Here is a 19211-nt window from a genome sequence, read left to right on the forward strand (position 1 = left end):
GGATAGGGAGCGCCTTCTGGATCTTGTACTTAAAAACTCTACACCCCCAAGGGCCTAATGAGGAATTGGACCTTGTATGTTTCTTGTAGTGTTGTCTACATGCACTAACAGCTCTTAATTTGTGTGTACAGCACTGATAAAAGCATAAGGCCAAAACGTATGTCCAGTAAAAAAAATTATTAGCACCTTTCACTTTTTGTATTATATTCTTTTTGCATCTCAGCCTCCTTGGGTTACTCCTGTTCATGGTTTTGAGTGCAAGGACTTTTTGAACTCTACAGATATTCTCTCTCCCACGCACCGGCCGCCGTTCATTCTAGCCTGAGCGCTAACCCTCATAATGGTTTCTAGCTAGCCATGTTATGAACACAACTCCTATTTGCTGTCGACATCAGGACACAATGAAAGCACTAGCTAGTTACCTTAAAGTGGTTAATAGCTTTGACTGCATGCTGACAGTGAATTCAGAGACATTCAGTGGCTATCCACACTACAAAACAATTTTACCAGGTTTCCGTTGAAGCAATTGTAATTACAGTCCACCACAACATACCCAAGCATTTCCTGATTAGTAAGGGATAGTGTGTTTAATTTAATTGTGTATAAAAACAAAGTTTCAGATCATTGTGAGGGGATTTTGACAGTAGTTCTTATTAGAAAAGGTTACAACAGTAGAGAAGGGTCCATTGTATCGCTCTTAGAAGAAAATGAAAGCAGAAAGTCAAGGACATCCATTACCAGATGTTGTAGGGAAATTCAAACACATTACAAGATAATGCAACATTACACAACTAGCTGAGTTTATACAATGTTAATCTATGCAATGGATATCTTTAAGAAATGGCTTTCTTCTTGCCACTCTTCCATAAAGGCCAGATTTGTGCAATATACGACTGATTGTTGTCCTATGGACAGAGTCTCCCACCTCAGCTGTAGATCTCTGCAGTTCATCCAGAGTGATCATGGGCCTCTTGGCTGCATCTCTGATCAGTCTTCTCCTTGTATGAGCTGAAAGTTCAGAGGGACGGCCAGGTCTTGGTAGATTTGCAGTGGTCTGATACTCCTTCCATTTCAATATTATCGCTTGCACAGTGCTCCTTGGGATGTTTAAAGCTTGGGAAATCTTTTTGTATCCAAATCCGGCTTTAAACTTCTTCACAACAATATCTCGGACCTGCCTGGTGTGTTCCTTGTTCTTCATGATGCTCTCTGCGCTTTTAACGGACCTCTGAGACTATCACAGTGCAGGTGCATTTATACGGAGACTTGATTACACTCAGGTGGATTGTATTTATCATCATTAGTCATTTAGGTCAACATTGGATCATTCAGAGATCCTCACTGAACTTCTGGAGAGAGTTTGCTGCACTGAAAGTAAAGGGGCTGAATAATTTTGCACGCCCAATTTTTCAGTTTTTGATTTGTTAAAAAAGTTTGAAATATCCAATAAATGTCGTTCCACTTCATGATTGTGTCCCACTTGTTGTTGATTCTTCACAAAAAAAATACAGTTTTATATCTTTATGTTTGAAGCCTGAAATGTGGCAAAAGGTCGCAAAGTTCAAGGGGGCCGAATACTTTCGCAAGGCACTGTATATGACATTAGAATTATGCCTCAAATCAATTGACTTGATCGATCAGCTCCAGGACAGCTGGAGCGTGCCTGATTGGTAGGGCTAACCATGAATAGTCACTGAAAATGGCGAAAAACATCTACCACATTCCCATTAAAGTGAGATGACAAAATGAGGGTTAATATAGCTATTCTGTGATCCAATTTAGTTTGATTCATATTGTAAGACAAAATATTGTGGCTGAACAACATTGCAATGTTGACACATGGTTCATTTTCATAAACTTAGAACCTATAATATTAATTATCTCAATCGATACGTGAAATCACGGCTGATATTACATTTGTTGAAAGTAACAAGCATTACATACCAAAAACATGGAGATAAGACAGGTATTGTGCACTTCTTGCCGGCTGTTACTTCCTTCCCAAGGCTGTGTTACTTTTGTACCTGCCGGCAAGGGCGGGAGTAACATTGTGGTGGTTCTGTTCTCCGTCTATTTAATTTAAACTAATTTACCCTACAAATGAAATTACAGTTGCTAATGGTAGAGAACCGGTGTGTCAAGTTGGATGGATGTTCTTTGGGTCGTGGACCATTCTTGAAACACACAGAAAACTGTTGAGCGTGAAAAACCCAGCAGCGTTACAGTTCTTGACACAATTCGGTGCACCTGGCACCTACTACCATACCCCGTTCAAAGGCACTTCAAACCTTTGTCTTGCCCATTCCCCCTCTGAATGGCACACATACCCAATCCATGTCTCAAATCGTCTCAAGGCTTAAAAATAATTTTTTAACCAGTCTCCTCCACTTCATCTACACTGATTGAAATGGATTTGTGACATCAATAAGGGATCATAGATTCACATGGTCACTCTTTGTCAAGGAAAGAGCAGGTGTTCTTAATGTTTTGTGGATTCGGAAAGTATTTAGATACTTCCCCTTTTCCACTGTGTTACTTTTTACAGCCTTATTCTAAAATGGATTAAATAAAAAAAAGTCCTGAATCTACACACAATACCCCCATAATGACAAAGCAAAAACAGGTTTTTAGAAATGTTCGCTAATTTATTAAAAATAAAAAACAGATCTTATATATTTATTCATTTATATACACAATTAGTCAAAAGTTTTAGAACGCCTACTCATTCAAGGGTTTTTATTTGTACTATTTTCTACATTGTAGAATAATAGTGAAGACATCAAAACTATGAAATAACACATATGGAATCATGTAGTAAACAAAAAAAAGTGATAAACCAATCAAAATATATTTTAGATTCTTCAGATAGCCACCTTTTGCCTTGATGATAGCTTTGCCCACTCTTGACATTCTCTCAACCAGCTTCATGAATGCATTTCAATTAACAGGTGTGCCTTCTTAAAAGTTAATTTGTGAAATTTCTTTCCTTCTTAATGCGTTTGAGCCAGTCAGTTGTGTTGCGACAAGGGAGGGGTGGTATACAGAAGATAGCCATATTATGGCAAGAACAGCTCAAATAAGCAAAGAGAAACAACAGTCCATTACTTTAAGACATGAAGGTCAGTCAATATGGAACATTTGAAGAACTTTGAAAGTTTCTTCAAGTGCAGTCACAAAAACCATCGCTATGATGAAATTGGCTCTCATGAGGACCGCCACAGGAATGGAAGATCCAGAGTTACCTCTGCTGCAGAGGATAAGTTCATTAGAGTTACCAGCCTCAGAGTTCAAGTGACAGACACATCTGTGTGAATCAGGCCATCATCGTCGAATTGCTGCAAAGAAACTACTACTAAAGGACATCAATAATAAGAAGAGACTTGCTTGGGCCAAGAAACACAAGCAATGGACATTAGACGGGTGGAAATCTGTCCTTTGGTCTGGTGAGTCAACATTTTTCGGTCCGACCCCGTGACTTTGTGAGACATGGGCTATTTTACCAAGAAGGAGAGTGATGGAGTGCTCCATCAGATGACCTGGCCTCCACAATGTCCCGACCTCAAACAAATTAAGATGGTTTGGGATGAGTTGATCTGCAGAGTGAAGGAAAAGCAGCCAACAAGTGCTCAGCATATGTGGGAACTCCTTCAAGAGTGTTGGAAAAGCATTCCAGGTGAAGCTGGTTGAGAAAATGCCAAGTGTGCAAAGCTGTCATCAAGGGAAAGGGTGGCTATATAAAATATATTTTGATTTCTTTAACTCTTTTTTGGTTACTACATGATTCCATATGTGTTATTTCATAGTTTTGATGTCTTCACTATTATTCTACAATTTAGAAAATAGTAGAAATAACAAAAAAACACTTGAGTAGGTGTTCTAAAACTTTTGACCGGTAGTGTAAGTATACAGACCCTTCGCTATGAGACACGAAATTGAGCTCAGGCGCATCATGTTTCCATTCATCATCCTTGAAATGTTTCTTCAACTTCATTGGAGTCCAATTGTGGTAAATTCAATTGATAGTAAAAGATTTGGAAATGCACACACCTGTCTATATAAGGTCCCACATTTGACAGTGCATTTCAGAGCAAAAACCAAGCCACGAGGTCGAAGGAAATGTCCGTAGAGCTCTAAGACAGGATTGTGACGAGGCACCGATCTGGGGAAGGTTACCAGAAATGTCTGCAGCATTGAAGGTCCCCAAGAACACAGTGGCCTCCATCATTCTGAAATGGAAGAAGTTTGGAACCACCAAGACTTCCTAGAGCTGGCTGTCTGGCCAAACTGAGCAATCAGGGGAGAAGGGCCTTGGTCAGGGAGGTGACCAAGAACCCGATGGTCACTCTGACAGAGCTCCTCTATGGAGATGGGAGAACCTTCCAGAAGGACAACAATCTCACAGCACTTCACCAAATCAGGCCTTTATGGTGGAGTGGCCAGACAGAATCCACTCCTCAGTAAAAAGGCACATGACAGCCCGCTTGGAGTTTGCCAAACGGCACATAAAGGACTCTCAGACCATGAGAAAAATTTTTATCTGGTCTGACAAAACCAAGAGTGAACTCTTTGGCCTGAATGCCAAGCGTCACATCTGGAGGAAACCTGGCATTCCATGTGGGAGTACATGGAAAATAATGATCTGATTACTTCCAATCAGCATGCTTATCGCAAAGACCATTCCACTACCACTGCATTGGTTGACATGACTGACCAGTGGCTCAATGCTATGGATAATGGCAAATTTGTAGGTGTACTATTTTTAGATTTCAGTGCAACATTTGATTTAGTGGATCATGAAAGAATTTTGACAAAATTAATGCATTATGGTTTTAAAGGAGGTAGCATTGAATTGGGTACAGTCATATCTAACTGACAGGAAACAGTCCACCTATATCAATGGTTCATTTTCTTCCCCTAATGTGTTAAACTGTGGAATACCGCAGGGCAGCTGCCTTGGGCCACTTCTTTACTTAATATATACCAACGACCTTCCCTATGCCTTGGTTGAAACTCAAGCTACTATATTTGCAGATGATACTACAATTTATGCAGCAAGACCATCGGTTCAACAGATACAGCAGGCTTTACAAGGAGATTGAGAATATCAGGAAGTGGGTTTGCCAAAACAAACTTGTTTTAAACACCAAGAAAACGAAAGTTATGTTGGTCTGTTCAACTAGGAAAAGGCCAAAACAGCATGGGATACAATTAAGTATGGGAGGAGTACAAATTGAAGAAGTGGCAGAAACCAAACTATTGGGAGTGCAGCTAGACAACTGCTTATCATGGTAGTCTCCAATAACTAATCTATGTAAAAAAAATATATATAGTTCAAAACAGCATGCATAATTAGAAGGATAGCTAAATATTTACCAGGAAAAATTATTCAGCAAATAACACAAGCATTAATTGAGAGTCAGGTGAACTACTGTTCGGTGGTCTGGGGAAATGCATCATCAAGTGAAGTTAGGAGGCTGCAGAATGCACAGAATAAAGCAGCAAGGATTGTTTTAAGGTGGAGATACGGTTTCTATGTTGCAGTCATGCACAGTGTTCTTGGTTGGTCATCAATCAACAAGATAATTGAAAAAAAACATGCTTATTTTATTTTAGAATATACATAATTTAAAACGGCCAAGTTCTATTCACAACTGTATTCAGTTGGTAAGAGACAGACATTCCGTAAATACTAGGAATAGATTGTCCACCATCTATGCGTTATCCAGACAGAAAAGAGAAATAGGCAAAATAACATTTCGATTTAGAGCAATAAAGAAATTGTATAAATTAACTGAGCAAACTAGAAACCTTTCAATATATAAATGTAAACAATATTTTAAAACAATTCAAATATAGTATATAGAAATGTTGTGGGATAAAAGTAGATGAAGAATCAATATTTTTTAGATTTAGTATTTATTGGGTCATTATGCTAGTATATTATGTATGTTTGTAATAGTGTGTTATATGTGAAAGTGTGTTTGTATTATACATTTATTTTAATGTTTAAGGACTCTTGGAAGATTAGTCCAAATGGGGACTAAAAGAGATCCAAATCAAATCAAACCCTACGTAGGGCTGGGCGGTATACTGTATTTTACTATATACCGTGATTGACGCATGGACCAGTTTGGGTTTTTACTTTACCTTCTATAATGGTATTTGAATGTTTGGTTTGTTAAATGTGATACTTCGTATGTAACGTTCATTTTTTATACCTTGTCACAATAACTTGTCCAATAATTCGTTGTCATGTCAAACAACACTGTATTCAAAGTCCCCACTATTATGTATATTCTAACTAACTATAGAATTATAATAAACTATTTCCATGATTCCAAAAGTTCACCCAAGTGTTGATCTAAATCGCAACATTTGGTTAAAAATAAGGTCTAGTTTTTTTTTGTCCATATCATGGCAGTGTGGAAATGATCTCAAATGAGTGCAGGGAATGCAGAAATTGATGGAAATGCTGGAAATTATTTTAGGTTGATGTTGAATTGAACAGTATAAAACAATCTGAATGGCGAAAGACCCATTGAAATACTGTAGAATATATGTGTTGCCACCCTACGGTCACGCACCACTCAAAGCAAATGTAGAACTTTTATTAATCAAAAACATAAAATACAGTCAAAAATGTGAAAGATATTTTGCCCATATCAACCAGCCCTAACCCTTTGGTGAAGCTTAGTGGTGGCAGCATCATGCTGTGGGGATGTTTTTCAGCGGCAGGCAATGGGAAACTAGCCAGGATCGAGGGAAAGATGAACGAAGCAAAGTATAGATAGATCCTTGATGTAAACCTGCTCCAGAGCGCTCAGGACCTCATACTAGGGCGAAGGTTCACCTTCCAACACAACAACGACCCTAAGCGCACAGCCAAGACAACGCAGGAGTGGTTTTGGAACAAGTCTCTGAATGTCCTTGTGTGGCCCAGCCAAGGCCTGGACTTGAACCTGATTGAACATCACTGGAGAGATCTGAGAAGAGCTGTGCAGCAACGCTCCATCAAACCTGACAGAGCTTGAGAGGATCTGCAGAGAAGAATGGGAGAAACTCCCCAAATACAGATGTGGCAAGTTTGTAGCGAAGACTCAAGGCTGTAATCACTGCCAAAGGTGCTTCAACAAAGTACAGAGTAAAGGGTCTGAATACTTATGTAAATGTGATATTTAAATGTTTTATTTGTAATACATTTTCAAAATTAAAATGAAAACTGTTTTTGCTTTGTCATTATGGGGTATTGTGTATAGATTGATTAAGGGAAAAACGATTTAATCCATTTTAGAATAAGGCTGTAACGTAACAAAATGTCGAAAAAGTGAAGGGGTCTGAGTTTATAAGGTGTCATAAAATATAGTGTCTCAAGCTCTATCGATCTCTGAGTAATTAGGAAAAAAAGTGTTACTTTCGTCCCGGTTCCCCTTACAGTTCAATTACCTAGCTATACTGATTTTAATGAGCACAATACAACGAATGCCAAAAATATTATTTTTACTTTAAGGGAGAAGGAATAACAAGGTAAAATTGCAACTGCAATAAGGGAATGGCTCATTGCCTTTTGCCTTCAATTGGACTGAAACCAGGATATAGGCCAGATAAAGAATACAGGCTGTTGTTGGTATTTGCCCCCAAAACCCATTTTTATTTCAATTAGGCTACTTCTTATTCATTCCTGACAAGGTTAAATAACTGTTTGGGTGATTATCTGCTAAATCAGTCACAACATGGAGACATTCCCAAATTGATCTCATACTACACCTTTCATAGGCAGCAGGTAGCCTAGTGGTTAGTGCGTTGGACTAGTAACCGAAAGGTTTCAAGATCGAATCCTCGAGCTGACAAGGCAAACATCTGTCGTTCTGCCCCCCCTGTTTAACCCACTGTTCCTAGGCCGTCAATGAAAATAAACATGTGTTCTTAACTGACTTGCCTAGGTAAATAATAAAAAAATATCCCTTTTAGTCTGTTTGAGAAAATGACAACTGTCCTTCAATCTCTCTGGAGTGCAAAGTTGCATCAGGTTGAGACTTCAAATAGAATACAATTGTGATTTGTCACATGCGCCGAATACACCTTACCGTGAAATGGTTAAGGGCTTGTAAGTAAACAACAATGCAAACAACAATGCAGTTAAGAAAAATAAGAGTTAAGAAAATATTTACTAAATAAACTAAAGTTTAAAAAAAGTTACACAATAAAACAACAATAACCAGGCTATATATACACACATACACACAGTGGGTACAAGTACAGAGTTAATGTGTGGGGCTACAGGTTAGTCCAGGTAATTGAGGTAATATGTACTTGTAGGTAGGGGTAAAGTGACTATGCCTAGACAATAAACAGACTTGATGAAACGTATAGATTAACATGGATTCAAATCCTCCTGAAGATCAGTCCTGTAGCATAAATACAGTACATATTCATTCCCATTAGAGAATCAGATCTAGGTTCTACAGGAGCCCAGGAGAGCTTGGTTGTAAAGAAGCCATGCCTCATGCTGTGAAGCCTCATGTCTGAGCGCAAGAGTGGGCAGAGAGAGAAAGAGAGAGAAAATGGGGCCTTGAGCCCTCCCCCTGGCCTGGAGGGAGTGGGTTGGAAGCCAAAAGCGAGGCCTCAGAAGGGAAAGCAAAGAGCCGTGGAGAGGAGGCAGGGGGGTGGAGGAGGGGTGACCGTGACACACATTTCTGGGACACAGGCCTTTGTCTGGCCAGCTGGCACATTCCATGCTTCCCTGTAGGATCAAGGAGGACCCGGGGGGGGGGGGGGGGGCTCAACGAACCGTCAATTCAACGCTCCGCCAACGTTCTACCAACATGCTTCAATGCTCTACTAGCCTCTGCGCAGCCATGTCAAATCACCCTTACAGTGTTGTGCACAGGTATCCTAGAGATGAGGTAAATCTGGCAGTGACATTTTCAAATCAACATGGCATTGCTCTGCAAAGGTCATAATAAAGTCAGGGTTGTCCAGATAGATTATTGTAAACCTATTCCAGGTCATATTCATGAAACGTATAAGGAATCATTGAAACAAACAAGTTGGAGCTGTATTATCAGAGGGGACGGTGAGCAGCTGATAGCTAGCGAGGTGAGTGGGACAGCAGCTGCTGGGCTGGCAGCCAACAGGATGAGAGGGAGGGAACTGAAGGAAAAGACTACTATTCTCCCCACGTATCTATATTTCATCACCTTTCCCGTGCTGTACGCACGCCCATATATTATAAATTAATCTAAACGTTTCACAACACTGAATTAATCATGGGCTGGGTGCTGACGATGGATGGGCCGCTTTCTGTACCTGGTCAAATCACTTCTGTGGGAATCAGTGCATTTTTAGGGCAAATGGAAAAACGTGCTGGCATCAGGCCAGTCCATCAGTTTTGAGTCAGTAGTACTTGACAACAGAATGTAAAATTCTAGCCCAACAAACACCCTCTCAGTGAAAAACAAGTGCACAAAAGAAAGTCCATTGTGGTAAAATGCTCATAATCTCAATCAACATTACTCCTCATTACACTGACTTCAAATGTAAGTCGGTGTAAAACAAAAAGTACAACTCTGAACCTTTCGCAGTGAAGGCAGGTGATATTGATTGGTTCGTTCTGAAATCAGTAACTGCATTTACAGTGAAACAGCATTAGACATTAGCTTCTTGCTCACGTTCTAAGTTAAACTCTAAAACTCACTTTCTCAGTGACCCATGGGTGTGTGGGTTCACCCAGAGACAGTGTCATCGCTGGCTAATCCACCTCACTTGGATCTTCATCTCATGCTTAAGCTCCCTCAGTAATTCATCTTCCAGAGTCACTGATCTGTAAAATGGCCCCCCTATGCGGATCAGCTGCCCAAAAATACCCATGAGTTATTCTGTGGTATATGAAAGCATCAAAATAAGTTATCTGGAAGCAATAGCTCAGAAATATAAAACCAAGCTGTTCCAAACTACACGTGGTATATGTTACAAAGGACACATCTTCAATGGGGAAAACAGATGGCAGAATACCACAGGTAAACTCTGATACTGAAAAATAATTTGACCAATGATATAAGATTCTAAATGACCTACTTCATGCAGAAGTTCTGGGGTGTAAATATCCCCCATTATAATATCTCTGATTATTTGAAAAGATCCGATGATATAAAAAAAAAATAGCTGACTCCAAAACTGTGAAATCAATTAGGCTATTGTAATCTTGTGCCATATTTGAATGTAGGTAATAGAATAATGGGAGTTGTTTCGTAATGTTTTCCGCCGACACCTATATAAATGGCCCCTGAGGTAAAAAGACTAAAGTTGTTACCCCTGCTGTAAGCATTACGGGGATGACACTCAGGGGACTTTGGTCATTTCCATGTAAAAGGACCCATGAGCACCAACGTGTGAAGTTTATACAAAGTGGGTGTCAAATGAAAGCTAAGAGTCTATATTTTGAGAGGTTAAGGCATAGATACATTTTTTAACCATTTCCAATCTAAAAATTAGTAATAAAGCAAAGGCTTTGATTTCTTGTTCAACTGATGGAAAAGGAGTCTTAGAAAACATTTACCGAAAAAGTCTTAACCTCATAACAATGTTGAAGAATAAAAGACCCCGGCCAACTAATAAACACTTACAGCGCATTCGGAAAATATTAAGACCTCTTGACATTTTCCAAATTTTCTTACGTTACAGCCGTATTCTAAAATAGATTCAATTGTCCCCCCCCCCCCCCTTTTTAGCAAATGTATAAAAAAATTGAAATATTACATAAGTATTCAGACCATTTACTTAGAACTTTGTTGAAACACCTTTGGCAGTGATTACAGTATTTGGGGAGTTTCTCACATTTTTTTCTGCAGATCCTTTCAAGCTCTGTCAGGTTGGATGGGGAGCATCGCTGCACAGCTATTTTCAGGTCTCTCCAGAGATGTTCGATCGGGTTCAAGTCCGGGCTCTGGCTAGGCCCCTCAAGGACATTCAGAGACTTGTCCTGAAGCCACTCCTGAGTTGTCTTGGCTGTGAGCTTAGAGTCGTTGTCCTCTTGGAAAGGTGAACCTTCACCCCAGTCTGAGGTCCTGAGCGCTCTGGAGCAGGTTTTCATCAAGGATCTCTCTGTACTTTGCTCCAAGTCCTTAAGGTGCCTTTTGGCAAACTCCAAGAGGTGTCATGTGCCATTTACCAAGGAGTGGCTTTCGTCTGGCCACTCTAACATAAAGGCTTGATTGGTGGAGTGCTGCAGAGGTGGGGGAACCGTACAGAAGGACAACCATCTCCACAGAGAAACTCTGGAGCCCTGTCAAAGTGACCATTGTGTTCTTGGTCACCTCACTGACAAGGCCCTTCTCCCTGATTGCTCAGTTTGGCCGGGCAGCCAGCTTTAGGAAGAGTCTTGGTGGTTCCAAACTTCTTCAATTTAAGAATGATGGAAGCCACTGTGTTTTTGGGGATCTTTAATGCTGCAGACATTTTTTGGTACCCTTCCCCAGATCTGTACCTTGACACAAGGTTTACCTTGAGCTTTACCACAGGTGGACTCCAATCAAGTTGTAGAAATATCTCAAGGATGATCAATGGAAACAAGATGCACCTGAGCTCAATTTTGAGTATCATAGCAAAGGGTCTGAATACTGTCATTATAGGGTATTGTGTGTAGATTGATGAGGGAAAAAATTATTTAATCAATTTTGGAATAAGGCTGCAACGTAACAAAATGTGGAAAAAGTCAAGGGGTCTGAATACTTTCCGAATGCACAGTATATTTAGTTGACATTTTTTTCTTGCCTCTAAGTTTAAGAATGCCTGATGCCTTCAAATTCCGTTACCAAAAACCCACACATCTTTAAGATATTTTGTCATTTATCTCCCTCATGAGGGTGGATAACAAAAGTTCACAGAAGTAAAAAGTAAAGGTAGACCAACCAATTAGTTGGTGTTTTTACTGATACCAACTCAGTTTAAGAGATCTTAAGTGATTAAAATGGAAAATTCTGTTACCAAATCGGTAATTTGGTCAGTCTGCCCTGGCCTTGATTTCAAATGTTCACAGACGTCTGGACCGGCCCTTCATTTAGCCCAAACATAGACGTCCATGATTGGTTCAGATTAAAGGTCTACCGATTAATTGGAATGGCCAATTAATTAGGGCCGATTTCAAGTTTTCATAACAATCGGAAATCTGTAATTTTGGACGCCGATTATTTTTACATTTAATTAAAATAAAATAAAAATGACACACCTTTATTTAATCTTTATTTAACTAGGCAAGTCAGTTAACACATTCTTACTTTCAATGACGGCCTAGGAACGGTGGGTTAACTGCCTTGTTCAGGGGCAGAGCGACAGATTTTACCTTGTCAGCTCAGGGATTCAATCTTGCAACCTAATGATTAACTAGTCCAACGCTCTACAGTAGAATTGAGTAGAGTTCAGTACAGTACACAGTAGAGCATACTAGAGTCGAGTACACTAATGTACTGTACTAAACTATACTCTCCTGAACTTTACTGTACTCTATTGTGCTCTACTTTGATGTCCAAACTTGTGGAACATAGACGTCTATGATTGGTTCAGATTTGGTCCTGTCTGGACCGACGTAGTTTGGTCGTTTGGTGGACGAGCTCTTTAAAAGAATAGCCAGTGTGTAGAATAATACCCAAATACGCAAAAGGAGGATATTGCATATTTCTACCTTTGTGTACCTATTTAGGATACATCACCATGAACTGAATTATACTCATAACCATAAATATGCATTTCTGTGTGGTACAGATCAGGGACCAATGATGAAATTCCGTAACCACAATTCTGTTACCGGATGTAAACCCACTTCACCTACATTAGTTCAATAACGAAAATTGAAAAAAATTCAAACTCAAGCTGTCATGTCATAGCTGATACCCCATTCATTCTGCAGACATCTTGAATCATAATTCTGAGCAGATATTTAACAACGTTTTTGGAAAACGTCCCATAAATTGTACCAAAATTCAGTTACGAAATTGTTAAATAGTCCTTGTGAACAGTGTTATATGGTTTGTTAAACTTTAAAATCAATGTTTTTTGTTTGGCATACATTTGAGTCTCAGTGCAATTCTGTTACTGTGGAATTGCCCCTATTCCTTTCCAGAAACTTAGATTATTGTTTTTGTATAGAGAATAAAATGTGTGAGAGAAAAACTAATTTTGACTCTAGTTCTCCTTTAAGGGTTTCATTCCTATGACACCCTGAGAGTCGAGTGAACCTCACGTCAACATTCCTGAGCCAGCGAAAGTGTCCGGCCATTTCAGCAACATGACACTGCACAACTAAATACCAAAATAGCACAGTGGAAACGCTAACTCACTACTACTCAACAACAAGTAGACATCTCAGCTCACATATGGTCTTCTATCAAGGTGCTAAGGTGTTTCATTCTTTAATCCACACATTCCTCTCCAGGGACCAAATTAGGTTCTCATCAAATGGAATTCTCAACAATTTAAGAATGTTAACGATACAACATTGCCTTTTGCTAAATAATCTGGAAACTTGTCAAAACCTTCTTAGCATCATCTTCACTTGTATTATGAAGTGCAGGCTCTTAACTTGGTCAGTAGGCTCTTGCATGTCTGACTGATAAAATGTTGTAGTCAAGAAATTAAAGTGAAAGGAGAGAGAATATTACATGCATAAGCAATAGCAAAGATCCCAAAAACAGCAATTAGCAAGCACTTCCTCAACCTCAGAATTCCCATTGAGCAATAAGCTATAGACCACAAAAGACTATTTCATGGCATATATAATTTGTCTAATTTTACTCACGCTTGCACAACGCAAAACAAAATCATGTTTTTGGGACAACTGGTTTAGGCACAATGTCTTTGACACAATGCAATAATTTATGAGGACAATTTCAGGGTAAATGCATCTCAGTGCAGTAACCAAATCTCCAGAAAGTTCTGGGACACTGTAAAGTCCATGGAGAATAAGAGCACCTCCTCCCAGTTGCCCACTGGACTGAGCCTAGGAAACACTGTCACCACCAATAAAATCCACGATAATTGAGATTTTCAATAAGCATTTTTCTATGGCTGGCCATGCTTTCCACCAGGCTACCCCTACCCCGGTCAACAGCCCTCAGCAACTTGCCCAAGCCTCCCCCATTTTTCCTTCACTCAAATCCAGATAGACGATGTTCTGAAAGAGCTGCAAAATCTGGACCCCTACAAATCAGCCGGGCTAGACAATCTCTTTCTAAAATTATCCGCCGCAATTGTTGCAACCCCTATTACTAGCCTGTTCAACCGCTCTTTCGTATCGTCTGAGATCCCCAAAGATTGGAAAGCTGCCACGGTCATCCCCCTCCTCAAAGGGGGAGACACTCTAGACCCAAATTGTCACAGACCTATATCTATCCTATCCTGCCTTTCTAAGGTCTTCGAAATCCAAGTTAACAAACAGATCACGGCCATTTCGAATCCCACCGTACCTTCTCCGCTATGCAATCTGGTTTACCCACGCTCAAGGTCCTAAATAATATCATAACCGCCATCGCTAAGAGACAATACTGTGCAGCTGTCTTCATCAACCTGGCCAAGGCTTTCAACTCTGTCAATCACCACATTCTTATCGGCAGACTCAACAGCCGTGGTTTCTCAAAGGACTGCCTCGGCTGGTTCACCAACTACTTCTCTGATAAGAGTTCAATGTGTCAAATCGGAGGGCCTGTTGTCCGGACCTCTGGCAGAATCTATGGGGGTGCCACAGGGATCAATTCTCGGGCCGACTCTTTTCTCTGTAAACATCAACGATGTCGCTCTTGCAGCTGGTGATTCCCTGATCCCCCTCTACGCAGACGACACCATTCTGTATACTTCTGGCCCTTCTTTGGACACTGAGTTAACTAACCTCCAGACGAGCTTCAATGCCATATAACTCTCCTTCCGTGGCCTCCAACTGGTCTTAAATGCAATTAAAACTAAATGCATGCTCTTCAACCGATCGCTGCCCGCACCTGCCCGCCCATCCAGCATCACTACTCTGGACGGTTCTGACTTAGAATATGTGGACAACTACAAATACCTAGGTGTCTGGTTAGATTGTAAACACTCCTTCCAGATTCACATTAAGCATCTCCAATCCAAAATGAAATCTAGAATTTGCTTCCTATTTCGCAACAAAGCATACTTCACTCATGCTGCCAAACGTACCCTCGTAAAACTGACTATCCAACCGATCCTTGACTTCGGTGATGTCATTTACAAAATAACCTCCAACACTCTACTCAGCAAACTGGATGCAGTCTATCACAGTGCCATCCGTTGTCACCAAAGCCCCATATACTACCCACCACTGCGACCTGTATGCTCTCGTTGGCTGGCCCTCGCTTCATATTTGTCGCCAAACCCACTGGCTCTCGGTCATCTATAAGTCTTGGCTAGGTAAAGCCCCGCCTTATCTCAGCTCACTGGTCACCATAGCAGCACGCGCTCCAGCAGGTACATTTCACTCATCACCTCCAAAGCCAATTCCTCCTTTGGCCACCTTTTTTTCCAGTTCTCTGCTGCCAATGACTGGAACGAATTTCAAAAATCACTGAAGCTGGAGACTCATATCTCTCTCTCCATCTTTAAGCACCAGCTGTCAGAGCAGCTCACAGATCACTACACCTGTACATAGCCCATCTGTAAATTGCCCATCCAAATACCTCATCCCCATACTGTTATTTTTTTTCTTATCCTTTGCTCCCCAGTATCTCTACTTCCACATTCATCTTCTGCATATCTATCACTACAGTGTTTAATTGCTAAATTGTAATTATTTTGCCATTATGTCCTATTTATTGCCGTATCTTACCTCGATTGCACACACTGTATATTAACTTTTCTATTGGTGTTATTGACTGTATATTTGTTTATTCCATGTGTAACTCTGTGTTGTTGTTTGTGTCGCACTGCTTTGCTTTAGCTTGGCCAGGTCGCAGTTGTAAATGAGAACTTGTTCTCAACTGGCCTACCTAAAGATGAAATAAAAAATCCAGTTTGGACTTCATTTTATATTTTACCTTGATTTAACTAGGCAAGTCTGTTAAGAACAAATTCTTATTTTCAATGATGGCCTAGGAACAGTGGGTTAACTGCCTTGTTCAGGGGCAGAACGACAGACCTTGTCAGCTCGGGATTCGATCTTTCGGTTACTAGTCCAACGCTCTAACCACTGTAGGGGTTCTAATTTTTATCCCTGGATTAGAATATGATAAGAGCATACATGACGTGACAAGATGGGGCAATTGGGAGGGGAGACTTGTAGATGAGGGGCACATTTTTGGGGACAGGGCAAATGGACAATGAATTAGCACAACACATATGACATGTATCAATAATACCTTTCTCTGTGTGACGGATACATGTTTACAGCTCAGGGAAGGCTCCTTTTCTGTGATGGAAAAAGAAGGTAACACTTCAAATTAGACCTTTAAAAAAAAAGTGGAATAAACTTTAAAAATCACGGAGGTTTTTCAAGGTCAAATGAAAACAGCATGAGGTTAGAATCGTTTTTCTTCTTTCCCAACCTTTGTCTGTAGTGGAGAACTATGGGAACTAAAGACAGCACTAGTTTCTCTGAAGCCGAGCTGACTGCATCCTTGCCCAGACATACTTACAATACACTAAACCCCTCACATTTGGTTTCCAAGGCCCCAAGGCCCTTCTTAAATATCATTAGTTAAATAATTCAAAGAGGCAACATAAATCTTTCAACTAATGATTTCACCATCAATGGAGCCTTTAACCCATTCATAGATGCTAACTACCTTTAGCTCCTATTGACAAAAGTATCCTCGTTCTGAACTTCAAAACACTTCGCTTGTGGTATGTTTTTGGAAACATAATCGTTCATATCAGCGAGAAATACTAATAAGTAAAAAATAAAAGTTAATTTATTACACCTTTATAGGCTTCCCACACAGCCATATTTCCATGTTACAGCGCTTGTGTACGGACAACAGACAAAGACAGAGGCATAGCCTACCTGTGCTAATTAGCCATCTGCGTCTTCCGAACACCTGTGTGTAAACGGAAGACAGATGGCACAAAAGTGTTGTCCCTGAAAAATACTGTGTGCTGCAACTGTTAAAACAGTGTACAGTGAGTGTATATTTTGCATTTGTGAAAATATTTTGATGTGATATGAAAGTAGAGGCCTTTACGTTTCTAGATCTGTACCACTATTGAGAATCGATTCACATTTAAATTGAGTATTTGGCTGCCAGAGCCAATTCGCCTCTAAAAATAACATGTAAGGCCCTTGAAAGGAGTAACTTTAGGCTTCTTTAGTTCATTATTGAGCTATGGAGCCTTCAGCACAGTTTGACTATCAAATTATGAGGTGGCTTCAAAAGCTGTCTGTTACCAAGGTAAACATAAGTAAATATTAATTGGAGAAAAGGGCTAAGAATTAGAGTAAATTCTGAAATGCTAGGCTATTGCACCACACAATAGAACCAAAGTCATCAACATTTCTGCGTATGTGAACTGTGGCATTTTAATCGGATTATTTCAACACATCAGTATGACATGTCTTTGACAGTGTGGAACAATGTAGCCATAGTCAAGGTGAACATTCATACAGTAGACTGAGGGCAACCATGCTGCTTAAAGGCTGACGGCGCTGAAATTAGGTCATAAGAAATATAAATAAGATTAAACCCTTCTTTCAAATAAGATCATTAAGAAAATATTAAGATTTATGTACAAAACATTTAAGAATTCACAGAGATTTTTTTTTTTTGGGGGGGGGGGGGTCAATGCATGCATACATTACGCCCATACATTAGGGCGATAACATGCCACATCTTAAATAATATTTCCAATCAAATCCATACAAAAACATGGGTAATTTATACATACCACCCTGAACTCATCCCAAACTTCACTTTTTGTCTTTGCCTTTTCAAGAGATTGTAGAGAAAGCGCAACTTGATTTGAGAAACTATGAAGCTGCAGTGCACTCACCCCATATTGTTGAACGCTTTCCGTGTCCTTGCAGAATATAAATTCCAGTCTTATCTCAAGCGATAGGTAATGTCTTGCTCTTTGTCTCCGAATAGATGGTTAACAAATTGTCTCGAATGTCACTGTAAAGTGAATTCCTTTATAATTGTACAGTACGTTGCATTACATTTCTCTAACAGGAATACCGCAAACGTTCAGTGGGGGAAAAATGTACTTGAAAACATATAATGTTTTCCCAATTGTAGTAGTTCTGTTGTTTGAAATCAATTAAAACAGCTTTCCTTTGTCCTTCGAATCCCGCTCTTTGTCGCTCTTCCTTTGTGGTGGCACACTAATCTTGTGATTTAACGCCTCTCAAAAACATGAGGGAACTATGTTCTACAAAAGTATAAATGCGTTCTGCCCCTGCTAAGTGTCAGCGCACGGTAATGAGATCCTTCTGCAGTTTGTTGTTTCCCCCTGCTCTGCCCATTCCGGTATCCCATTCAAGAATTGTCCTTGCTCAATGAGACAGAGACACTAAGTCTAACACCACCTACTGGCTGCTGTTTGACGAATCAAATTACATTGCCTCTAACCTAACCCACTTTACGCCATTTGAAATGTGAAATATAATATTCTAATGGTTTGCAGGTTGTCTTGAAAGCACTCTCCCCACTTGTAATGAGCTTTGATTGACATAATGGGATTAAAATAAGTATATTTCCAGCGATTGATGGCTGAAATGAGGAATACATTCACATTATGGGTGTAAAAGTACATTGTAATTGCTGTTTGGAATAAAAGATGCTCTGCCTATTAAGGTAAACCTAAATCATACATTTTTTTAAATTGCTGTACTTCGTACGTTTTTTTTTCTCTCCTGTAGTTCCAAAAACTCCCCCTGAGCTGTCCTTGAAACTTCCGTGTAAATGTCTCTGAAGCATTTTATTTTTGTCTTACTTCACTCTCTAAGCTTTTGTGACATGTAGGTGCTCAAAATATGCTTGAAACAAGGTGTTCATATTATATTGGTGTGTATTTGGCATCACGTTGAAAACCTCCCTAAGGCATTAATACAATATAGAAATACATCTTGTAAATCAGGTGCGTCAAACTCATTCCACCGTTTTCTTTTCTATTAAGACCTAGACAACCAGGTGAGGGGGAGTTGCTTCTTCTTCGATGAGGTTTAACGGCAGTTGGCATCCAATAAATGTTGCATTACCGCCACCTACTAGGCTGGAGTATAA

At 39.9% G+C, this 19211-nt stretch overlaps 1 protein-coding gene across 3 annotated transcripts in view; it reads right to left on the minus strand.

The window, feature by feature from the left end:
* The window catches only part of homer3b (homer scaffold protein 3b), a 48204-nt gene extending 29723 nt beyond the window's left edge, over positions 1-18481 (minus strand). For 2 of the 3 annotated variants that reach the window (XM_021603495.2, XM_021603494.2), the window contains exons 1-2: positions 17980-18481; positions 16353-16402 (exon numbers count right to left, since the gene is read on the minus strand). In XM_021603495.2, coding sequence (XP_021459170.2) covers positions 16353-16375 — 23 coding nt within the window. In that variant the 5' untranslated portion in view covers positions 16376-16402; positions 17980-18481. The remainder of the gene's footprint in view (positions 1-16352; positions 16403-17979) is intronic. The other variant, XM_021603496.2, reaches the window with a different exon arrangement.
* Positions 18482-19211: the final 730 nt, after the last annotated feature.

The sequence above is a fragment of the Oncorhynchus mykiss genome, chromosome 5 (assembly GCF_013265735.2).
Source record: "Oncorhynchus mykiss isolate Arlee chromosome 5, USDA_OmykA_1.1, whole genome shotgun sequence".
Lineage (NCBI taxonomy): Eukaryota > Metazoa > Chordata > Actinopteri > Salmoniformes > Salmonidae > Oncorhynchus > Oncorhynchus mykiss.